Here is a 25,570-nt window from a genome sequence, read left to right as displayed (position 1 = left end):
GTACTCTGTTTTTTTTTTTTTTTTTTATATAATTTGTTGTTTCTGTATTATTATTGTTTCTGTTATTTCCCTGTGAAGTTCTGTGTATTGTTATTGTGGTTATTGTGTTGTCTTGTTTTCATGTAAATAATAATAAAAAAAAAATTACCCGTTTTTGTGGGTATTGTCCAGTTGTTGCTGTGTGGTTTTATCTGCCCAAAATTCAAGCAAGCATGAAAAGCATTACAGTAACGACGTTGTGTGTGTCACGCCCCCCGCTCCCACTGGCCCGCACCCGAGACCACCTATTTCAAGCGTCCCAGGTTCAGCGGGGGGTAGTACGAATCAGCGCCGCTTCACACCCAAAAGGGGTGTGTCCGTCTGAGTGAGAACACTCCCCCCCGTCCCCGGGGGCGCTGATTCGACCCCGAATGTTGAGTGAGAAAGGCCCCTTAGAGGGTGGGAAACCCGGCGAGGGTGGGTCCTGGTCGTTGTAAACAGTGACTCCTACAGTTCGGTCGGGGCGCCTGCACAGCAAGGGAAGGATCTAAGAGAGGTAGTGTGACCTTCCACACGTTACACTCTCCCAGTGAGAGTCTGCGCTACCAGGTGAAAAGAAGCGGTGGGCTGGGTACACATGTGTCGGAGGAAGCATGCGATAGTCTCCGCCCTCCCGGATCGACGGTAGGGGGTAGAGTGCGCAACGACCAGGAAGGGGATTGGGAATTGGCATAACGACTAACATTGGGATGGGAGAAAAATGGAAAAGATAATAATAATAATAATAATAATAATAATAATAATAATAATAATAATAATAATAATAATAATAATAATAATAAAAAATAGGCCAGGGCTGTACAACTGTAAAATAAAAAGGTGCAATAAAATGGGATATTGACTAAATGAAATAGGAGCACAATAGAATATAGTTGAATTATAAGTAAGAAATAAATGTGTGCATCTGGAGTATTGTAATGATGACCCCCCGGCGGCTGGCGGTTGTTATGCGCGAGGCGACGTTACACTCACGGTCCACAGCGCTGCTCGATGCAGCGGCACCCATTCCGCGGTTTTGAATCTGGTACACGGGCTGCGTGGGCCGTTGTCCTTCCCTCTCCAGCTTGGAGGGCCCAGCGGGGAGGGGGGCCACCTCTGGGGGAGTACCAGGCTTCCCGCCGTCCTCCCTGGCCTTGATCAGCATGATGGGCTTCTCCAGGGCAGGCGCACCGCTGACGGGCACATTCTGAGATGGTTTGGACTACAAAAATATCCAAGAGTACAAATTGAAATTAAAATAAACATACCTGTATGTGTATGATCAGAAAGGTCTTTATTGCCAAGTAGTTTTCACATACAAGGAATTTGCTTTTGGATGTTATCATCCAAATCTCTTTCAATCTCTTTCTCTTAAACAGTACTGTATATTGTGTATGTCTTGTATGTCATAAACGTTCTTGATGAAACAGTACTGTATATCTGTATGTCATGTATGTCATGTATGTCATAAATGTCTTGATGAATTGAAAATGGGGGACCCTGATGTAAACAAGACAAAAGTATTTTTCTGGTCTGCATCCTCTTAACAATTGTTTGTATTGAGCTGTACTGAATTGTACCCATTCTGCAATCTGTTAATAAAGTTTTCAATCAATCAATCAATATCGGTGCGACATTAGCGGACAGACAATAACAAACTACCATTGATCACATTCTGACCTCTGACAAGTCCAGGATCTCCAATAAAGGGGTTATAGCATGCGGGTTAAGCGATCATTATATGATATTCTGTACCCGCAAAAAGCTAAAACAAAAAGCCGGCTGTCACAAAACAGTCACATCTAGGGACCTCAAAACCTACTCTAGTGAGGCCTTTAACCAAGAACTGCAGAGCCTAGACTGGTCAGATGAGCTCAGTGGTACACTAGTTGAAGAAACATGGCTTGGATTCAAAACCAAATTCTCATCAATACTAAACAACATGGCGCCCCTAAGAACCACCAGGGTTAAAAATCACGCTGAGCCATGGATGCAATCAGACATACTGGCCGCTATGAAAACCAGACAAAAAATGCTCTGAACTTCATAAAAGTCAGTCAAAGCTTGCCAAAAGCTTCAACAGTGATCTCCAAGCCCACATGGTTAAACTCAAAACAAAAAACAGGCTAAGAAACTATGCAAACACCATGGTTAAATCTGCAAACAAATGATTCATCAATGAAAAAGCTGAGGAAAACTAAAACAAACCCTGTGAACTTTGGAAATTACTCAACAATCAACTAGGCTGCAGAAAAAAAACTAAAAACCAGATTTACAAACATCAACATAAAGACAGAAAACACTCATCACAGACAAGCTGGATGTGGCCAATTACTTAAAGGTGACATGCATTATAAATGTCTTTTTTCAGTGTCTAGCATTGTATTATAGTAGGACTAGGAGTTAGTCTCTCTCTCTCTCTCTCTCTCTCTCCTGGAAAATGACAAACATAGCCACAACACTGTTGAACATTGTTAAATAGTTGTACCCTTCCTGCTGACTTGTCGTACAGAACATGTAAGTCGCTTTGGATAAAAGTGTCAGCTGCTAAATGACTAAATGATGCACTATATATCTATGATCCCTTACCTACTTACTAGTTATACCGCTGGCTAGTATGACTAGTTACTACCATAGTGTTTTTATACCTGTATCACTGTACATAATATAACACTGTGCATACATCTGATTATCATTATTACTCAGTACACTAGTACATATAGCCTAGGCTACTCCAGTTTAATCACTGTTGTACTGTACTTGTGCTGTATATAGTGACAATACATTTGAATCGAATCGAAATATGTGACACAGCAAACACAAAGTAAATATATTAGATATTTTAGTATCATACTCTGTCACCGGGGGGTTTTGCCAGGATGGTGGGGGTCTTCTGGAGAAGCAGTCCTGGGGGCTCCTCACTGCCATCCTGAAGCAAGAATTAGTCAAGAATTGTAAAGTCAGCAGAGAAGAGAAAATTAAATGACATCCGAGCTTCGTTGGTGGACTGTTGTTGTGTTTTTACCCTGCGTTCTCTGGGGAGATATTCTCGATCCCGACTGGGTCCCGAGAGGTTTTGACCCGGAGGACCAGCGTCCCTGTCCCGACGTCGCCTTCTTCTCCGACCCTGTCCGTACATCCCAGGTTGACTGTGGCCAGATTCCGACATGCTGCCTGAGAGATGGATGGACTGAAATATAACGTCGCTTACTACACTGTCGGTATTCCGCAGTGTGGACAGACAGGCACAGAAACAAAACAAACCGGTGTGTTGTTGACGTTAGAAAGGGTAACGTAAATGAGCTCCAATGCAGGCAGCTAGCTATAGACAGTCGCAACACTTCCGGTATTTTGAGCTCGTGGAAGGAGGCGTTATTTCTTTCGTAGCCGCATTTTGCGGAGACGCTCTCTGATTGGCCACTGACTGACGCTCTCCGATTGGCCACTGACATGTGCGCCCAATCGCGTGACGAGCTGTGTCTTTGCCCATTTCCGGCTCTAATAGCCTGCAAACTACCTAACGCCTAGATTGATTGATTGATTGAAAACTTTATTAACAGATTGCAGAATGGGTACAGTACAGTACAGCTCCCCCTTTAGAGACAGAAACAGAGTTAACTTAGGGTGGTTTATATACCTTTAAGTAGCTATCCAATACAAACAAAACGGCAGTATCTGTGTATTACCGGCAAGTCACACTTTGTCAAAGCATAGCGTACTTATAAGCTTTTAACCAGTGTAGAAACAGGCGTCGGCCAATCAGAGAGCGTCTCCGAGAAATGCGGCTAGGTTTCGTAATCACGCGGCTGCCACAGGCTTGCCAGTTAGAGGATTCTCCGGCGCTGCAGCTGGACCCTACTCCTTCCAGCGTTATTTTTTTTCGTAGCCGCATTTTGCGGAGACGCTCTCTGATTGGCCACTTCATGTGACATGTGCGCCCAATCGTGTGACGCCTGTTTCTACACCGGTTCAGAGCCGTACGGGCTCTGCACTGGTTAAGATTAGGCGACTCTTTCGAAGTTGGTTAAGGTTAGAGTTTGTCTTAGAGCAGGGCGATAGAACACCAGCCCTGATTCCAAACTCTAACCTTAACCAACTTCGAAAGAGTCGCCTAATCCACTTCATGTGACATGTGCGCCCAATCGTGTGACGCCTGTTTCTACACCGGTAAGGGGATGCAGACCAGAGAAAAACTTTCGTCTTGTTTACATCAGGGTCCCCCATTTTCAATTAATCGTAACATATATGACATACATGACATACTATACATCTATACATTTATGACATACCAGATTTGCAAATACAGTACTGTTTGTGATACAAAAAGAGTCCAGAAAGAAGAGTATATTTGACGTAGAAACTGTACATTGGATTGGGGGGGTGGGGGGGACTGTACATTGGAGGTGGTTGTGTGGGTGGGGGGGGGGGGAGGTTGGGTAGGAGGGGTGGGGGGGGGATACTGTACAACTGTACAAACAAAACTGTACATTGGAATATTGACAAGACCATACTTGGTAATTTACTGTACATTGGAGGGGGTTGTGTTCGGACATTTGTAGGGGCCAGTTTCGAGTTGCAGTCTCCCTTAGGTGTTTTTTGAGAGTGTTTTTGAAAGTGGGTAGTGATTCACATTCCTTTACGCTTTGGGTAGGGCGTTCCACATTGATGTGGCATAATTGCGAAAAACGTGTTTAGTCCCTTGTTTGAGCCGAATCTGGGTTTAACATGATTTGTGGAGCTCCCTCTGGTGTTGTGATCGTGGTATTCACTGACCTTTGGGAAGTATTTTGACATGTACATGGGTACCTTGGTCGTGTAGTGTATCTTGTAGACCAGGCCCATTGCAAGTTGCTGTACTCTGTCGTCTACTCTAAGCCATCCTAGGTTGTCAAAGTGGGCAGGGGTGAGGTGGGTTCTAGGAGTAAGGTCAAGCAGTAGTCTGACCAGTTTGTTTTGAGATGTTTGTAATTTTGTTTTTAGCGCCTTTGAGGTGCTTTGGTACCGTGCAAGCATAGTCGTAGTACCCTTGAATGAGTGCTCCTGCCAGAGTCTTCTGGGTATTCTTGTTTACCAGTGAGGAGATCCGGTACAAGAATCAAGTTCGTTGGTTGACTTTTTTTATTACATTGGATGCCATTTTGTCACAGGAAAGATTTGCCTCTAGGATGGAACCCAGGTAGGTAATATCTTCTTTCCTTGTGACAATATTGTCACCCACTGTAACTGAGAAGCCGTCGGTCTTGCTGAGTTTGTTATTTGAACCGAAGAGAATGGACTCTGTTTTGACCATGTGTAATGATAGTTTGTTATCAGCGAGCCATATGCAGATTTTGCCTAGTTCTGAGCTGAGGGTTTTTTCAACATGTAACTTGTTCTTGTCAGAGACCAGCAGGGCTGAGTCGTCCGCAAACAGGAACAAGTTGCAGTCACAAGCTGACGACATGTCATTTGCATAAATTAGGAACAGTAGCGGACCTAGTATGCTTCCTTGTGGAACACCACAGCTTACTGTGAGGGGGGGGGATAGAGTACCGTTTACCTCCACCATCTGCTATCTCCCCTCCAGGTAGGATTGCATCCAGCTCACTGATAGACTATCAAAACCAATTGCTTTTAGCTTGTCAATCAGAATGGTGTGATTGACAGTGTCGAAGGCCTTTTGTAGGTCCAGCATGACCATGCCGCAGTATTTGCCCGCGTCCACCTCTTGTTTTGTTTTTTTTATCTTTCTTCCCCTCCTTTTTCCCGATTTTTCTCCCATCCCACCCTTCCTGGTTGTTGCATACTTTCCCCTACTGTTGGTCCGGGAGACCGGAGACTGTCACATGCTTTCCTCCGACGCATGTGCAGCCTGGGGCAGGCCAACCTGGCCACGCAGGTTCTCACCGGGGAGAGTGTAGCGTGTGGGAGGCCACACTATCTCTCCCCAGATCCAACCCTCGCTGAGCAGGCGCCCCGACCGAACTGTAGGGGTCGCTGTCCACAACGCCCAGGACCCACCCTTCAGCTTCCCACCCCCTGATACAGCCAATTGTATCAGTGTGAGGGGCCAGCCAAGCTGATAGCAACGCCGGGAGCTGGATTCGAACAGGCGAATCCTAGTGTCTCCCGGTGTTGGTGACGAACGTAATCTCCGTGCGCCACCTGCCCCCCCAGTCCACCTCTTGTTTGATGTGGTCGTTTAAATAGTTTATCACTGGTTAAGATTAGGCGACTCTTTCGAAGTTGGTTAAGGTTAGAGTTTGGAATCAGGGCTGGTGTTCTATCGCCCTGCTCTAAGACAAACTCTAACCTTAACCAACTTCGAAAGAGTCGCCTAATCTTAACCAGTGCAGAGCCCGTACGGCTCTGAACCGGTGTAGAAACAGGCGTCACACGATTGGGCGCACATGTCACATGAAGTGGCCAATCAGAGAGCGTCTCCGCAAAATGCGGCTACGAAAAAAAATAACGCTGGAAGGAGTAGGGTCCAGCTGCAGCGCCGGAGAATCCTCTAACTGGCAAGCCTGTGGCAGCCGCGTGATTACGAAACCTAGCCGCATTTCTCGGAGACGCTCTCTGATTGGCCGACGCCTGTTTCTACACTGGTTAAAAGCTTATAAGTACGCTATGCTTTGACAAAGTGTGACTTGCCGGTAATACACAGATACTGCCGTTTTGTTTGTATTGGATAGCTACTTAAAGGTATATAAACCACCCTAAGTTAACTCTGTTTCTGTCTCTAAATTTGATTGCTCAAAATGTTTTAATTTAAAAAGATTCAACCACCTGATAAATCATGTTTATTCTCAATTCATTAGATTTAATTTGACAATACTTTTGTACATCTACAAAGTTCATATTGATTTACATATTTGTCAAGTTAATTACTAATGTGTGGTAACACGTACTTGGGAACACACTAATGAACTCTGGGAGTTGTAGGCCTCATTAGCCCCGCCTCTTCCTGTCAAAACAGGATATGACATTGAATAATGGAGGCATCGACATCATCAACAAGAACATGATGTTTGTGATTCAGCTTTGAACTAATAGTTGCACAAGCTAAAGGTATTATAATATTGCTATAATTTTTGTCTCTACGCATTACCAATGTGAATACTGCACGTGCATCGGATATAATAATTATTGAATGGGACACCATACCCCCCCCAATCAACCAATGGACATTGAAATATTAGCTACGACAGTTGTATTTTTAATTTTAATTTTTTAAATAAGTAACGAAACTCGTCTTTCCCAATTTCAGGTACGTTACCTCGGCGAGATCCACCACAAGTTGTTTCAGCCCCAACTGCAGGCAAAGGCATTTGACCCAGTTGTGTACTTTAATAAGAACAGGGGTAAGTTTTCCGCGGACAGACGGAGGATTTCCTGTCTCTGGTCCCATTCGGCTTCGAACCTCGAACCGTCTCTTCACTTGGTCGGCGCCGCCGGGCTCACATGCGGTAGGGGGACCCTGATTGTCAATATTCCAATGTACTCTTGTCAATATTCCAATGTACAGTTTTGTTTGTACAGTGTCCCTCACCCTGAGTCACCCACCCCTCCTACCCAACCCCCCCCCCCCACTCCTACCCAACCACCTCCAATGTACAGTCCCCCCCACCCCCCCCCACCTACCCAATCCAATGTACAGTTTCTACATCAAATGTATATACTTTTTTTTTTCTGGACTCTTTTTGTATCACAAACAGTACTGTATTTGCAAATCTGATATGTCATAAATGTATAGATGTAGCAGTACTGTCTATCTGTATGTCATATATGTTACGATGAATTGAAAATGGGGGACCCTGATGTAAACAAGACGAAAGTCTTTCTCTGGTCTGCATCCCCTTAACAATTGTATGTATTGAGCTGTACTGTACTGTACCCATTCTGCAATCTGTTAATAAAGTTTTCAATCAATCAATCAATCATGTAAACAAGACGAAGTATTTCTCTGGTCTGCCTCCCCTTAACAATTGTGTGTATTGAGCCGTACTGTATTGTACCCATTCTGCAATATGTTAATAAAGTATTCATTCATTCATTCATTCACATATAAAGTATATGTACATTACACAGAGAAATGCTTGGTTCTGTATGAGCCCCCTGAGAATGTGCTTCACACATTTAAAGTCCAAACACTATATAAAGTACAAAAGGAAGTGTACTCAAATGCAAAAATTAGGTATGGATGTAGTGCAAATCTTTTAGTAATAAATAGATTAACAAATATATGGTGTAGTATAAATGTGACTGTGCAAAACGCCACTTTGATTTATATAAATATATATATATATTTTAAACTTCAGTGAGAATGTGCTTACCAGAGCCATGGTAATAAATTACATTTAAAACCGATCTGTGCTTACATGTATATATTATTTATATGGTTAATGGTAGTAAATTGCTCTGATTTAATCCAACAGTCTCTAGGCAACCTGTCCGCCCTGGTCAAGCCCTATGTCAAGAACCTAGGTGTAATTTTTTATCCCCAATTTAAGTTTGACAGACAAGTGAATTCAGTGGTGAAGGCATGTTTTTTCCCAATTACGCACCATTGCTAAGCTCAAAGCCCTTCTCTCCCCTGCAGACCTTCAGAGAGTCATCCACGCTTTCATTAGACTATTGCAACTCTCTCTATATAGGTATCGACCAGTCTTCCCTGTCCTGTCTACAGTTAGTACAAAATGCCGCTGCCAGACTGTTGACTGGAACTCGTAAGAGAGACCACATCACCCCTGTCCTTGCCTCCCTTCATTGGCTTCCAATACGATACAGAATACATTTTAAGGTTCTCCTGTTTTTAAAGCCCTTAATGGTCAGCCCTCCTCCTACATCTCAGACCTCCTATCCCTCTATTCCAACACCAGGTCCCTCAGGTCAGCCGATCAGAGGCTCCTGACAGTCCGGAGGTCTAACCTTAAGCTCAGGGGGAGCCGTGCCTTTGCTGTCGCAGCACCTGAACTGTGGAACAGCATCCCCACTTCCATTAGGCTTGCCCCCTCGATAGATGCCTTCAAGTCTAGACTCAAAACCCACTTCTACTCATTAGCATTTCCCGATTTACACTGACTCATGCCCTGTTTGCTTGTGTGTCCTCCTGTATAACTCAGATGTGATTGTTGTCTATATGTTGTCTACAGGGGTGCAGTCGTAATATGGGCGGAGGCCAAACGGTATCCTATTATTATGCAAAGTCTAGGCACTTATCACCTAGACTTTCCATAATAATAGGATGCGCGCACTTCGAAGCCCAAACGCCGTTTGACCGCGGTTGCCCAGCACTGCACCACTGGTTGTCTCTAGATGTATGTGTATCTACCCTCTGTACAGCACTTTGGTTGACATGTGTCATGTTTTAATGTGCTCTATAAATACATCTGATTGATTGATGTATATATGCACAGTTTGGAGGGGGTTGGGGAATATAGAGTAATAATAATAAACTTTATTTGTATAGCACCATTCATACAAGAATGAATTGCAGCTCAAAGTGCTTCACAGCAGTACAAAATAAATAAAAAGACAGGCAAAATAGACATACCTAGTCCAGGTAAGACGTAGAACACCAAATCACAGTTCTTCACATTAGGATCCAACATGCCTCTTTGTTTATGGCCTGATCGTCACACATAATAGTATAATAGTAGACTAATGCAGAAAATATACGATATACAATGGTTTTGCTCTTGCATGTTCACTTTGCTGTAGTGTATGCATACTCATAATTTATCTAATTGAAAGTGGCCTTTAAAACATGTTCAAATGCAATTTGGAAACTGTTATATGGATGTTTCACATGTGTTTAAAATTCAAAATAGAAATCCACCAGTGATGGATCGAATTGAAAGGGACAATAATTATTATGGGGGCTACTAGATACTATAATGGGGTAATACAAGATAATAACGTTCTACATTGCTTTTTTTTAAATCGGGAGATTATATTGGTGCCCGTGGCTGCCCGATGTGCCCCACTGCCCGATCTTCCTTTTTCCAGTTGGGTCGCATAGCAACATCATAATAGACCATCGCAACTAGGGATGGGTACCGAATTCGGTTCTTTTGAGGTACCGAACCGAAACACGTCGGTACTACCGAGTATCGATTCAAGTGAGATACCCAAAAAAAAAAAAAATTACTTTTTTTATTTATTTTTAATTTTTTTTAACCTTTTTTCTTTTTGTGTCAACGTTCACACGCACAATATATGCTTACCTAGGATTTGACTTGATTCAACAACAAAGCAGTTGGAGCAATGGCAAGCCGAAAACGGTCGAAATTGTAGTTATTTGAAGTTAGGATTTTTTTTCACGACTGAGGTAGGTAAATAAAATTTTTTTTAGACTAAAGCACCAAAAAAAGGTACCGTTGGGTACCGGTATCGATTCACAGGTACCGGTACCGTATCGGTTCAAATGTGAAAGGTACCCATCCCTAATCGCAACACTTCCGGTATTCTGAAATCATGGGAGAGAGAGCGGGGGGAGAAAATGAATGAATGTGGATGAGAGCCTTGACATTAAGTGGTTGTAGCTACGGCTGTGGGGGCGCTGGAGACATGATCCAATAGACTTTTATACGCCCGAGTCTCCTGAACACGGAGAGACCAATACCAAGTCGATCGGCACTCTTTCTGCCGAGCTATAGTCACTTTTCTGCACCTACACCCCCGAAGATTGATAAACCTAGATCTCTGGACATTCCAGAGAGACTCTGTGGGCAATCTGTGCATGCAGAGTTCAGGAGTAGGTGCGGAAACATGACTAGCTCGGCCGAGAAAGTGCCAATCGACTTGGGACTATAGACCACCGCAACACTTCCTGTATTTTGAGCTCATGAGAGAGGGAGGGGGGGGGGGGGGAGCGCGGGGTGATTGAATGAATGTTGATTAGAGCCTTGATGCAAGTGGTTGTAGCTACGACCGGTGGTAGAGTCAATATTTAAATGGCATATTCCACCTCTGTGATGGTCTAGTACAACATAATAAACGAAAAAACTTTTTTAGTGGTGAAATAATAATACTATTACAGCAACTTCCTGTAATCACTTGACCCGCTATATAATCGAGAACACGTGTGCTTTGGCCGCATTGAATTCCTAATAGGTGACGGCGCACCCATTGCCTTTTGGTTAAGAACTTGGAAAAGTCCCAAACGGAAGAATAATCCGATGTTGAGAAAGGCATAGATAAGATACAGTATTCATTTATTTCAGGCGTCATAGCAGGATGGGGGGGGGGGGGGTACAGGTATGGGCAGGCTAATAGTAGAAGACATAAATATAGGCAATACATTTATAGTAAAGATACATATGAGCAAGTGAACGGTGTAATCAAAGGTGCAGGTGAGGGTCTATACTGGATATATATATATTACAATAAATATGGTCAATAATACTTAGAATCTGAACAATATAGTTTCCTCAAAACACTAAAAATATACAATATACAAACTAAACTACAACCTAAAGTACAAAGTATACTATGAGTAAGTATAGTATACACAGGTGCAGTATACATAGGGTACCCTAACTGGCATGATATACGTCATACGTTGTAGTCCTTGCAGGTTTTGGTGGTTCAGAGTCAGACACACTTAGTGATCAGACATTCCTAGTAGTTCTCGAGTTCTGCTGCCGTTAGTTCTCTGGCTGCTGGCAGCGGTCCCTGCCTACAGTTGTGGAGGCCGTTAGTGGTGTGTCATCTACTCTATAGGGAGGTGTGTGTAGTGGTTACGTCATTGCTGTTTCCGGCCGGTCCACCTCGCAAAATTGCAACGTATTTGCTCATTTCTAAATCGTCTCGTTTAAAACAAATAAAGCATGAACATTTGCATGGTGTACCTTTCTGTGAGTATTCATCCACAATCTATAGCTCAACATGAAAATATTCGCAATTAATCGTAAAAAAAAAAAACGCAGAATCTTATTTCAACCAAAAATGCTTAAACAATAATGTTAGTGATGAATGGAACTCATTTTGTGCAAAAATGGAAAGCTTTCCAATGTTCATGAGGCAGAATTGTTAAAATATCTGATGATCCATTTCCCCAATGATAAATCCCTATATGGGTGAACTTCGCGGGCGGTCCAAAGTGACGTCAGACTACACCTCCCCATTTGTGATTCTATTCGGGGTCCAAGCAGTGAAATCACTGCAACCCCATTGTATCTGTTAGGATTTTCTTTGCTGCTGAAAGTGTCTGCAGCTCTTGTCTCAAATTTGAAAGAGAGCCTCATGGGAATTGGATACACAACCGGAGAAAGTAAATGGGCTCAATGGGATACATGGTATGGCTGCGGTCAACCAGCCAGGGTTTGCACAAGGTCCTTGAAGTGCTTAAAGTGCAAAAAAAAATATTGAGGCCTGTAATTCCTTAAACAGCCCATTTTAAAACAAGGTGCTTAAAAAGTCCTTGAAATTCAAATCAACCATTCGCATTGAAAGTTTTGTTCATCCATGATAAACATTTTCTGAAATTGAGAAATATTTTTATTTAAAGTCTAATTGTCGGAAATTGGTTTTAATCCATAAATATTGGATCAGAATTTTTTTCTATAAAAAGCAGCATTTAAAAGTAAATTGTATCCTTTTTAAATGCCCTTTTAAAATTAAAAATAGTGCTTAGAAAAGTAATTGAATTTCATTTTGCAATGTCTGTGGGAACACTGGTGCACCCCCCCCCCCACCAAGGATAATAGGGATGTTCGATATTGGCTTTTTTTACAGATACCGATATACCGATATTGTCCAACTCTTAATTTCCGATACCGATATCAACCGATATCGATATATGCAGGGTTTCCCCCCCCCCCCCCCAAAAAACGAATAATTTCAGGTAATTAACATTACATATCTCTTGTCGTGGAATTAACACAACATTATGCATACTTTTGACAATAAATAAAATCAGAATTAGTTCTTACTTGCTTGCCTGGGTAAATAAAGGTTAAATAAATGTAAAAAAAAATAAAAGATATTTTTTAAAAAACCGATACAGATAATTTCCGATATCACATTTGAATGCCAATATCTAGAGCCATATGAAATCCGTTTTATTTGTTCCCAAATTCCATTTGATTTTTTCCCAAATTCCGTTTTTTCCATTTTAATATTTCAGAATTCTGTATTTTGCTTTATACGCTCATTTTACCATCAGAAAAAGTGTCTAATAAGTGGGAATGAATAAATGTCCACAATTTAATAAGATATAACAGTCCATTTAATAGGGCTGTCTTAAATACTTCGAAGCTTCGAAGCTTCGTTCGATGGGCATGGGATTCGAATATGAAAATAAAATTTGATTATTAAAAAATATAAAAATATAAATGATATATATATTTTTTTTTGCAAAATCAACTCTGCCTCTCTTTGTTAACTACAACAAGCAATGCTGTTTGTTATTTAAGATGAGGTCGGACTCAACACTGACAGATTTGTGTTCATTGTGCTGCTTTTATAAAGCCTCAAATGATGGCTTACAATATTTCATGAAAGCAAAGTGTTTTGTTTGTCTAAGATTTAAAAAGGTTTAAACTTTACAGCACTGACAAAGTTGAACAAAGTGCTGTACAAGTCCCACAACATTAAAAATAAAAATAAAAAATATTATATATTTTTTATTTATTTTTTATTTACAGTTGATTCCATCTTTATTGCTCAATTCCGCGATTCCGTCCGCGATTCCGTGATCGCGGATTTCATATGGCTCTACCAATATCGTCCGATAATATCGGTAGGCCGATAATATCGGACATCCCTAATAATAACCCATGTCATCCGTACGGTGGCGTTATAACTAGGGCAGGGGTCTCAAACTCAATTTACCTGGGGGCCGCTGGAGGTAGAGTCTGGGTGAGGCTGGGCCGCATCAAATATTCCACAAAAAAAGGGTTTCAAGTATTAAAAAAAAAAAGTACAACTGATCCAATCTTCTCAATCTTTAGCAATAACATTTCAGAACATGAACAGTTCTTCAGAACATGAACGGTTCTTCAGAACATAGGCTTCTCAGTGGTGTCAGTGGACTCATCCACAGCTATGGAAATGCACTGTGCATTATTCTATCACAAAGCTGTTTAATCAAATCACCAGCCAGTATTTCAGTTATTCTGGTTGCTGTGCGATCTGAGGGGGATTTGCTTTTGTTTGCCTTCAAACATGGTCTCCATCACTTCAGTCATACATTATTTTCAAATTGCCACCCTTCACAAGAGCTACCGTTTCTTGGTATATACCGTACTTTTCGCACTATAAGCCGCACCTGACTATAAGCCGCAGCAGCTAAATTGAATGATGTGTACATATATAAGCCGCACTGGACTATAAGCCGCAGGTGTTTTAATGTTTAATTATCATATGTAATTAGCATTGGGACACAATACTGTCGGACAAATAACAAGAATTAACTCATTTACAAGTTGTATTAAGTTTAGCAAATAAGGGAACAGATAAATAACATTTCAATGCAGTCAAAAAAGCAATATTTTGATTTTAACATTTTCGGGTTTGGTCACGTCGAGTCACATATAAGCCGCACCGTTATATAAGCCGCAGGGTCGAAAAATGGGGGGAAAAGCCGCGGCTTATAGTCCGAAAAGTACGGTAGTCACTAGGGCTGACCTTCGAAGCTTTTTTTGGCAATCGAAGCTTCGGGGCCGAGCTTCGATTTTAATTCGAAGCTTCGAAAAAAAATATTTTATTTTTATTTATTTTTTTAATATATTTTTTTTTTTATCTTATGTTGTGGGACTTGTACAGCACTTTCGTAAACGTTGTTGTTTTTAAATGTGCTCTATAAATAAAGTGGGTTGGATTAATTAATTAAGTAGCCCCTTTCGTGACTGACGCATCCAACAAGGTTTCACTCGGCTGTGTGATTTAATTCAAGGTGGATCGCTGTTGTCGTTTGAACAACTTCAGATTTCATGGGAACTACCAATCCCCCAAATCAAGAATGTTTAAGATGAATGAAGTAAGATTTTGATTATTTGAAATATGGCCTGTGTAGACTAAACTATGCACAGAATTATGTCAGTCTACAAGGTCCGGATTCTACATGGTCCGGCAATGTAGACCTTGTAGACTCCACTACAGACCAATTATCAGTGAATGTTCATGCATTTTTAAGAAGGGCAACTTCCACAAAAAAACAAAGAACTCACCAAAACATCTCAGTAGCACCTTATCTAAATGTTCTATTTCATATATGGAGATTCATATTTATTTATGTATTGCATGCATTTCTACATTTTATTTCCTATTTTGTTTATTCATCCCAGTATCTTTCTTTCTTATGTGTGGAATTCTACAAGGTGCGCGCACACACACACACACACACACCTACACACACACACACACACACACACACACACACACACACACACACACACACACACACTTACATTTAGTCATTTAGCTGACGCTTTTATCCAAAGCAACTTACAAGTTCTGTACGACAAGACAGCAAGAAGGGTACAACTCTATCAGCTGAGTAACAATGTTCATCAAAGTGTTGCGTGTTACAGTGTATGTAACTGAGGGGTACAATTCCCTGACTGTATTACTAGATATGATACTTACTACCACTACCTTTGTACTTTATATTCGGCCACCCAGTACTCGGCATAAATATATTATGATAAACACTCTCACGTAGATGAAACGGATCCAACACAAATGTACGAAGTCGAAGTATGTATTTATTACTACACAGCAATGGTGTGTAGAGCAAGCACTTAATCACTTAATTACATTTATGAATTGAAATAGTATGCACTTTTATGGCAAAGAGTATTCGTCGGTATATCAATAGAGAATGTCCAATCTCTGAAGGCGCAGGCGGTAAATATACGACCTGGAATAGTTAAGGAATAACAGCAATGATACTTTAATGATTATAAGACCGGATACACTAGGGGGGTTAATCCGGTCGCTTGTAAGACAACAGGAGTAGGAGGGGGGGGGGGGTAGAGTCTGGCTGCCTCGTCCGGCCAAGGGTATCCTGGGTGAACCCACAGTTGTGCAGCTCGGTGCGCCAGCGATCCTTGGACCACAGATGAAAGCAGGTGGACTCTCTGTGAGCCGGCTCTCTCCGGTCCACGGGGGAGAGACGTGAAGCGACCTCGTCTTGCAGAGCGTCTCCTCACCTTGCGTCCTCTCCAGGGGGGGGGGTTCCAACACACGGCAGTGTCGGGGGTCTTTATCCATGGAATAATCACTGTACACAAAGCATAATCCGTGCCTGGGAAGGCGGGCTGTCGTCGGTAGAATAATCCGGTATACAGGTCCACTCGCTCGTTGGCTCTGGGGCTCCTCGGATGCAGTCTCACATGGGGTCGACCATCCTGGATAAGTTCAAGTTCAAGTTCTTTAATAGTTGTCATACAGAAGTACAGAATACTTTCATACAAAATGCTTCTTACTGTTACGCTCCAGAGACTGTGCTAGACAAGATAGTATCAAATAACATAATAACATAATATAGCATGAATTTAGAAGAAGAAAATGAGGTCACAGTGTTCGGTATAGACATATGTACAATGTTCTGAGTTACCATATAATATACAATACACAATACTATGCAGTGTACTAATGTACAGTACTATCTAGTGCAAAGCAGAAATGGGATGAGGTACAATTTTAGGTACAATTTACAGTAAGGTGTACGAGTTGTAGTGCAATCCTTCATCCATAAATATAAAGTGTGGGGAGTGGGTGCTACAGTGTGTTTGTTTAAAGTGGGTGTGTGCTATAAGTGTGTGGAGTGGGTGCTACAGTGTGTTTGTTTAAAGTGAGTGTGTGCGTGTGGATGTGTGTGCTATGTGCGTTTGGTGGTTGTTGTTGTGTAGTGTTCATTCATTGTTCATTTAGCAGCCTGATGGCCTGGGGATAGAAGCTTCTTCTGAGTCTTTCTGTGCTCGCCTTGAGACTCCTGTATCGCTTGCCTGACGGCAGCAGTTCAAAGAGGCAGTTGTTCGGGTGACTGGAGTCTTTAATGATTCTCTTAGCCTTGCCCTTGCAACGCTTGTAGTAAATGTTCTGGAGGGTGGGGAGCCCCCCTCCAATTGTGCGTTCGGCTGAACGTGTCACTCTTTGTAGTCTGCTTTGGTCTTGTGCAGTGCTATTCCCAAACCAGGAGGTGATGTTGCCGGTCAAGATGCTCTCTATTGTACATGAGTAGAAGTTCTTAAGGATCTTCTGGCTGACTTGGAACTTCCTTAGGCGCCTGAGGAAGTAGAGGCGTTGTCGTGCCTTCTTCACAACATTGTTAATGTGTGTGGTCCATGTCAAGTCCTCGGATATGTAGGCTCCGAGGTACTTAAAGCTGTTGACTCTCTCAACCGGTGCCCCGTCGATGCTGAGGGGGCTGTAGTCCTTGACCCCCGACCTCCTGAAGTCCACAATCATCTCCTTTGTTTTGCTGACGTTCAGGGAGAGGCTGTTTTCCTGGCACCATCCCGCCAGGAAATAAGCAGCCAGTTCTCTGCCCGAAACGATGGGGTACTGACTACGGTAGTATTCTCACCGCACGAAGCACTATATATTAACAGACTATTATTAGCTTAATAGACTACGTCCAACTCGACGATATAGTGCCAAATATGACTATTCAAATATTAATATACACGATGTCTCAATACCGATGGTAGGCCGAACTTGGCCTTACTCCCACACGTGGCGTCGCGGGGAGGCTTTACGTCTGTCACTCTATTGGAGGGTAAGAAACTAGACTGAAAAAAGGAAGTCCTACTTTAGTAGCGCAGTATATATACGCACTATGAACAAATAGTACCGTTAGTGGTGCGGTAGCCAGATTCCTACGCGGAACTAGGACTTGTTCGTACATGTTGAGCGGTACGTTTGAACTGGGTCTGGGGGGTATGGCAGCCTGGCACCAAGGTCTCGACCAATAGTAGAATGGAGACTATTATGGGATGTTCAGTAGGCTAGAATGGATATTCAATGCATATTGTACAAGGAATATACAAGGGATATCAGGGAATATTAGAGAATATACAAATACAATTAAATATATATATATAATAAATATATATATTCGGTTTAATCTGGCCCTTCACAACAGCCACCCCCTGATTGGTCCCAGACCTAATCAGTTAAGCAGAGACAGATTAATCGCGTTGTCTATTTACACATAAGGGTTTGCTGTAGGGGTCAGTCAACTTCACAAAGTCATAGGGTTATAGGGTCATGGTCATCATCGATTGTGTCTGGGAGTCGGGGCAGTTCTATGAGCCTCGCCACGGGACGGGTGTAAGTGCGACCCTGGACAAGCACTTCAGCTGCTCGGACCTTGCCGTCGGCACCGGTGATCACTTTGCTTACGCGGCCGGCCGGCCACATAGCTCTGGGCAGTGATTGATCAATAATCATGACGACTGTTCCTTCTGTCAAATTGTCTCTCTCCTTTACCCACTTCTGGCGGGTCTGTAGAGACGGTAGGTAGTGCAGTAGGAAACTGCTCCAAAACTTGTCGGCTAATACTTGGCTGTACCTCCACATTCGTCGGCCGTTCGCTTCTTCAGGCCGGTACATTGTCTGGGGTAACGCGGGATCTAGCCGCCCCATCAGGAGTGTGTTGGGGGTAACTGGGTCGATATCCGCCACATCGCTGGAGACGTAGCCGAGGGGCTTAGAGTTCAATACTCCCTCAATCTCCGTGAGGACTGTCATTAGGACTTCTTCCGCCACAGTCTGGGCCCCAAGTACTGCGTACAGGGCTGTCTTTATGGAACGCACTTCCCGTTCCCAAGTACCACCGAAGTGGGGTGCGTTTGGGGGGTTGAATTGGAAGTCAATCTGTGCTGGAGCGAGGTGGGTCTTAAGTTCTGGGCCCATAGCTTGGAAGCTCTCTCTCAGCTCTCTTTCGCCGCCTTTGAAGTTTGTCCTTTGTTGTGCACTCTCTATGGTAGTGCAATCATCTATGTTGGGGTCTGCGGAGATAACAGTGCTCAATCCACAGAACACAGGCTTCTTGTTCTCAGCCTCCTCCTGACTGGCTTCCCTCGGGATAGGCGTGGGCCACTCTCCTTCCGGGAGCTTTAGGAATGCTGGGCCGTCACTGTAGACATTGCGACGGGTGAGGTCATCTAGGGGCATTCCCCGGGTGATGACGTCAGCTGGGTTCTGTTTTGTATCAACGTAGCGCCACTCTGTTTCTCCGGTTAACTCTTCGGTTAAGTCTTGAATCTCGGTGACTCTGACTCCCACGAAGACTTTGTACTTGCATGAGTCCGATTTGATCCAGGCGAGTACTGTCGTGGAATCTGACCACAGGATTGTTCTAGACACCGGTATGGTGAGCTCACGTTGGATGAGCGTGGCTAGGTGCGCTCCGGCTAGGGCTGCGCAGAGCTCTAGACGTGGGATAGATTGTTGCTTGCGTGGGGCTATTCTCGCAGGGTGTCCGCGGATCAGGGTTTCCGTTAGAAAAAATTGTTGCCGGTCTCCGTGACCTGCAAGATTTCAACTACCGGACAAATGAGATTAATTCCGGTCATAGTTTATTGAGCTTTAAAACAATTGATAGGCAGGCTCATGTCATCCTCAAGGCATGTAGATTTATAATATTATTACTTAAAACTAGGCTACTTTTGCGTATACAGTCATTAATATATTCCAAATAAAATAAGTCCCTCGATACTCCGTCTCCGTGCTGCTGCTGACTTGAAATAAAATAGACCGCGTATGTGGCAGTCGGTCCGACACTGAACAGCAGTCTGTTATAATCACATTTTTATGAGCTAACGAATTCCGTTATATTGGACATTTGTATTAATTATATCAAGCGAAGAACTGAGAAAGCAGAGAGACTGCAACATTATCGTGGTTTGCGTGACTACTCTCTCCACCTCAATGTCACGCGGTCGAAAAGGGCGCTTGTCTATTGGACAGTGGAAATGTGTGTGTGGCTGCGATCCTGTGTGTGCGCGCGCGCGTGTGTGTGTGTCTGTGTGTGTACTGCGGAGCCCAGATCAGCGGAGCCGAGTTTTGACATGGCATTGATCCATTGTTCTATTGAAGCACATTACCTACCACCATCCTCTCGCTAAACAACTTGTAGACCACGGTGTTTTTATGAGTGCCCACAAGTAGCCGTTTTAATAATATAATAAGCCGCGCGCCTCGGTAATAATAATAAGCCGCGTTTTTTCTTCCTTCTTCCCAAGATGCACAGACATAGAGAGAGAGAGAGAGAGAGAGAGATAGATAGATAGATAGATAGATAGATAGATAGATAGAGAGATTAGATGCAGTGTGCTTGTTTTGCAGTGAGTGCTGCGAGCAGTGGTAATAATAATCACTTCCTATATTTGGTTCGCGTTTGGTCCGATGAAGCGAACCGAGACCTACGTTTTTAAAGCTCTCGCTGACAACGTCGTTGTCATTATTAGAAGCAACGAGGAAACAAATGTAATGATCGTTTCGTTCATCGCATAGGCTATTTAATTTTAGCCTATTTTAATACAATTCAAATAATCAAATTGTGCTTAGACTCAGGGAATTATTTTCACCGGACATTAAGACCGGAGAAATTAAATATGTCGGACTTCAGGAGATTTTGCCGGACAAATACCGGTAATTACCGGCTAACGGAAACGCTGCCGCGGATCCTTAAAAAGTCTTAAAAGGTCTTAAATTTGTTTATCAATAATTAAGGCCTTAGTTTGTCTTAAAATGTCTTAAATCCATTTTCAGAGGTCTTAAAAATGCCATAGAAAGGAAAGATAAAATGCCATGTCATCTTATGTTTTATTATGAAATCTGGGGGAAAACCGTTAACGGGAGATAAAGTTTGACTTTTCATTGACCGTGTTGTAGAATCACGCAGACCGGAATGGGGCGGAACCAACACAACTCCTTGTGTAATGTGTTGGCCGGGGAAGCAAGGCGAAGCGATAACGCTAACGTTACGTTTAGTTTAGTTTAGCATTTGCACTCGTTAATATGGGAAAGTGCCAATTTAACGAGAACTGGCTTGACAATCCACTGTTTGCGCGATGGTTGGTCCCAGTCAAAGACCATTACAAGCCCTGCTGCAACAAAAAAAAAGAGCAGTCGCGTCGCACATGCTGAGCGCTCTGCAAAAACCGCCTGCAAACTACTATGCCCTCCACACCAGCTGCGCCATCTCAGGTAGGACTATAACATCTGCACCAACAGAAGTCCGGATAACATTCGGCTCCACGCCAAAGCTTGAAGCTGAGGTCTTAACTTGAAAATAATCTATTCACGGATGTAAACAAGGACACGTTTGTGTTTATGTTCAATGAGAGCTTCACCCACTATGTATTTTTTCCTCCCACCCACCCCCTTCTAATGACGTACAGTATCCTCCCATGTATGTTAGGATCTATGGGTAACAGTACTGTATATTTGCATATCGTATATGTCACAAATGTAACGGTACAGTACTATATACCTGTATGTCCCTATGCCATAAATGTCATGTATGTTGAGTATGTCATAAATGTCACTATTAATAGAAAATGGGGGACCCTGATGTAAACAAGACAAACGTCTTTCTCTGGTCTGCATCCCCTTAACAATTGTGTGTATTGAGCCGTACTGTATTGTACCCATTCTGCAATCTGTTAAACAAAGTATTCATTCATTCAACCAAAACCACAAAAACAAAACAACTGGATGAATGAATGAAAACTTTATTTAACAGATTGCAGAATGGGTACAATACAGTACGGCTCAATACACACAATTGTTAAGGGGATGCAGACCAGAGAAAGACGTGTGTCTTGTTTACATCAGGGTCCCCCATTTTCAATTATAGTGACATGACATTTATGACATACTCAACATACATGACATCATGACATTTATGGCATAGGGACATACATGACATACAGGTATACTATATAGTACTGTAGTGTTACAATTGTGACATATACGATATGCAAATATACAGTACTGTTACCCAGAGATCCTAACAGAAAATATATACATATGATGGGGAGGAGACTGTACATTAGGATGGGGGGGGTTTGGAAATTTACGGTGCCCAGTTTCTAATTGCAGCCTCCCGTAGGTGCTCTTTAAGAGCGGTTTTGAATGTGGGCAGGGGTAAAGTGGGTTTTAGGAGTGAGGTTAAGCAGTAGTCTGACCAGTTTGTTTTGTGATGTTCGTAATCTTGTTTTTAGGGCCTTTGAGGTGCTTTGGTACCATGAGGTGCAAGCATAGTCGTGGTACCCTTGAATGAGTGCTCCTGTTAGAGTCTTCAGGGTATTCTTGTTTACCAGAGAGGAGATCCGGCACAAGAATCTTGTTTGTTGGTTGACTTTTTTGATACCCTGGGGAGGGTGGTAATAGTTATGTGTTCTGACAGTGGCTGTTGCACTTGCTGCTTGGCCCCTGGTATATTTTGTATAGCTATATTTGCTATTTATGTTTGGTCACCCCTTTGTTGAAATTCATCCAATCCAGTTACTCTAAGTTCAAGATTTTTAAGTTTCCAAGTTATGTTTTAATAAACATCTTTGGACCAATGTGTACCTAAACTTAAACTAATTGGTGTCGTTGCATGATTTTTGTTATTGTGAAATTGGTATTAAATTGAATTCTGAGTGGCATTAAAAAGTCTTAAAAAGCATTAAATCTGACTGGGCTAAACCTGCAGATACCCTGTCTCGAGCGGGCGAGAACAAATGCTGTGTAGATCTCTCCCCCCTCTTCTTGGGCCCGCAAGTAGGCTACTGATCCGTATGCGACCTCTGAGGCGTCACTGAAGACGTGTAAGTCCATTTTACATGTCTCTGGCCTCACCGTGGGTGGGAAGTAGCTTCGGCGCATATTAACGCCTGGGAGTGAGTGGAGCTCCATCTCCCACTCTCTCCAGGTGGATGCAAGGTGTGTGGGAATGGGGTCGTCCCAGCCCTGGTCCTTGTCCCACAATGCTCGTACAATCATTTTTGCCCTGGTGGTGTACGGTAGAATACATCCTAGCGGGTCATATTGTCGGGCGAGTGTTGTGTACACACTCCGTCTGGTGGTCGGCGCCGCCGCCGGCCTTCCCTGCTCCGTAGTCAGGGGCTTGTGTCTGTAGTGAAGCGAATCTGTTTTGAATCGCCACACCAATCCCAGGGTCATCTCCTGGGCTTCTCCCGGGATTGTAGCCATCCAGGTCTCGCTGCTGGCTGCCTTGTCCTCGGAGGAGAGGCTGCGCAGTACTTGCGGATCGCTGCTGGCCCACTGCCTGAGATCAAAGCCGCCTTTGATCAATGAGGCGCGGTGTTTAATCAGGAGAGCCTCGGCTTCTTCCTGGGTTGAAAGGCTTTGTAGACAGTTGTCTACGTAGAAGCTGTTCTTTACGCTGTGTCGGACCTCTTCGTCCGCTGCTGGGTCCTCTGCTACATGTTTCTGTAGTGCAAATGTAGCACAGCAGGGGCTGCACGTCGTTCCGAAGGGGAGGACTTCCCATTGGTAGATGGCTGGGTGCTCATCTCCTGGCTTCTCTCTCCATAGGAACCGTAACAGGGGCTTGTCCTCCTCTACTAATCTCACCTGCAGGAACATTCCTTTAATGTCCCCGCTGATGGCCACCTTTTCCTGGCGGAAGCGGAGTAGAACGCCGAGTAGGGAGGGGCCGAGTGTGGGACCGGGCAGTAACTCTTTATTCAGATTTTGGGATCCGATCTGGTAGCTGCAGTTAAATACTATGCGGTCTTTACCGTTGTGATGGACCTTGTGGTGAGGCACGTACCACGATTCAGTGGTCTGGTCAGCCTCTTTTAGTGATGAGCTTCTCAATCTCAGCGCGGTATACACTCTCTTGGGCGGGGTTCTTGGCTAAGCGCCGCTCCGTGTTCAGCAGGTACCGTTCTGTGGCGTCTGTCTTGGCGTGGAAAGTAGGCATTCCTTCTCGCCGCAGGAGTGGCGTGGCGTATCTCAACACGCCGTTGACCGGGACTCTCTTGGTCCCTGTCTCGAGGAGGTGAATGGCGTAAATGTCATCTTTAGAGCGAATGTCTTTCTTTCCGTTCTTAAAGGGCATTTGTTCCAAGGTCCATAGCCGCTCTACGTGTTGCAGGAGTGCGGTTTCTCCCTCTGTGACTCGGGAGTGGAGACATCTAGTGGCTGTACTTCGGTTGAGAGATTTGGCGAGCGGGCCTTGGAGAGTCCATCCCAAACGGGTCTCGACTGCTGCAGGACAGCCTCGGGGTCCGGTATGAACCCGGTCTATCGGGACAATGAGGTCTGCATGGTCGGAGCCTATCAACAGGGTCGGCATAGCATTGTCTATGAGCGGGATCGGTAACTTGCGCAGATGTGCATATTTCTCCATCAGCTTGGCGACGGGGTATGTGTACCGCGACAGTCCTATTTCTTGGCTGGTGAAAGCGTCTGTAATCTGGTACCGTCGCTCAGGCTGGCCGCTTGCTGCGATAGAGAATGAGACATTCTCGCCCTTTATCGTCTTCAAATCTCGTCTTATTGTCCGAATTGTCATTTGGGTTTCGCTTCCCCGCAGCCCTAGCTGGGCCGCAGCGGAGGCGAGCAGAAGGGTCTTCTCTGACCCGTCATCGAGGACGGCGTAAGTGTCCAGGACTTTATTCTGGTAGCTTAGTGTCACACGCACTACTTTTAGGAGTACTCGGGCTCCACTGCTGCTGGCGGGATCGATGTACATGACGCTCGCTTTGCTGCTGGATGGTGCGGGTGAAGGGCGCCGTCTGTTACTGTCGTGAAGTATGTCCAGATGGGCTCCATCGCACTTGGTGCACCTTTTCTTTAAGCGGCATTCGGCTGCCATGTGTGAGCGCGCACAGCGAAAACAGCGCTTGTTGGACTTTATCCATTGACTTGCTTCCTCCGCGTTCAGCTTGGGGAAGGAGTCACATTGCGCTAGCCAGTGTTCTTTCTCACAGTAGGGGCACACTATCTTCCACTTCTCCGTTCTGGAGGGGGTACTGTGGCTCCTGCTGCTCGGTACTGACTCCGATTGGTGCATCACAGTCACCGATCTTCTTCCATCATTTAGTCGTCTGGTTCCTTCTCTGGAGCCAGGGGTGCTCCGTCCGAATGTATCTAGCCGTAGGCTGCTGACTTCTCTCGCCAGGAAGTCTGCTAGATCGAGGAGGTTCGGTTCGGGGCCATTCGGGTCTCGGTGGTCTCTCTGCCGCCTAAAACGCTCCTGTCGAGCGGGCGGCAGCTTCTCCAAGATCCTTTCCACATTTGAGTTGGCGTAAAGTTCATGCCTCCCCTTCTCTCTCTGCGCTCCCAACATCCCTACCAGGGACTGCACTCTGATGGACAGGTCGTCCAGTGCTCGATTGTCTATTGCTGGGGGTAAGCGGTCGATGTGTCGGATCTCCTGGATCACGTAATCCCATATGCGCCCATACCTCTGGTCCAATGCTACCAGCGCTGCTGTGTATGGGGTGGTGGAAGTCGCGTAGGCGAGCGCTATATTATGTGCGCGGGGTACCTTTAAGTGCTTCAGTAGGATGGCGTATTTATGGCGTTCATCCAATACATCCACCAACATGGTCTCCAGACACATGCGGAGTTCTGTATACTGGGCCCGGTT

General features: G+C 44.0%; 2 protein-coding genes across 4 annotated transcripts in view; one reads left to right on the top strand and one right to left on the bottom strand.

The window, feature by feature from the left end:
* Positions 1 to 7,375, bottom strand: part of smg9 (SMG9 nonsense mediated mRNA decay factor) — a 58,551-nt gene extending 51,176 nt beyond the window's left edge. The window contains exons 1-4 of one of the 3 annotated variants that reach the window (XM_084308691.1): positions 7,277 to 7,375; positions 3,044 to 3,192; positions 2,873 to 2,947; positions 1,012 to 1,240 (exon numbers count right to left, since the gene is read on the bottom strand). In XM_084308691.1, coding sequence (XP_084164817.1) covers positions 1,012 to 1,240; positions 2,873 to 2,947; positions 3,044 to 3,192; positions 7,277 to 7,328 — 505 coding nt within the window. In that variant the 5' untranslated portion in view covers positions 7,329 to 7,375. Of the gene's footprint in view, positions 1 to 1,011; positions 1,241 to 2,872; positions 2,948 to 3,043; positions 3,349 to 7,276 lie in introns of those variants that run through there. The other 2 variants (XM_084308693.1, XM_084308692.1) reach the window with 2 other exon arrangements.
* LOC311223918 (uncharacterized protein) overlaps positions 7,333 to 25,570 on the top strand; it is a 38,563-nt gene continuing 20,325 nt past the window's right edge. Inside the window, exon 1 of the mRNA XM_084308689.1 lies at positions 7,333 to 7,466. The gene's annotated coding sequence lies outside the window, so the exon portion shown is untranslated. The remainder of the gene's footprint in view (positions 7,467 to 25,570) is intronic.

The sequence above is a fragment of the Notolepis coatsorum genome (genome assembly GCF_963971535.1).
Source record: "Notolepis coatsorum genome assembly, chromosome: 2".
NCBI classification, from domain to species: domain Eukaryota; kingdom Metazoa; phylum Chordata; class Actinopteri; order Aulopiformes; family Paralepididae; genus Notolepis; species Notolepis coatsorum.
Note: the sequence above shows the minus strand (reverse complement) of the source record. Positions and strands in the feature narration are given on the sequence as shown.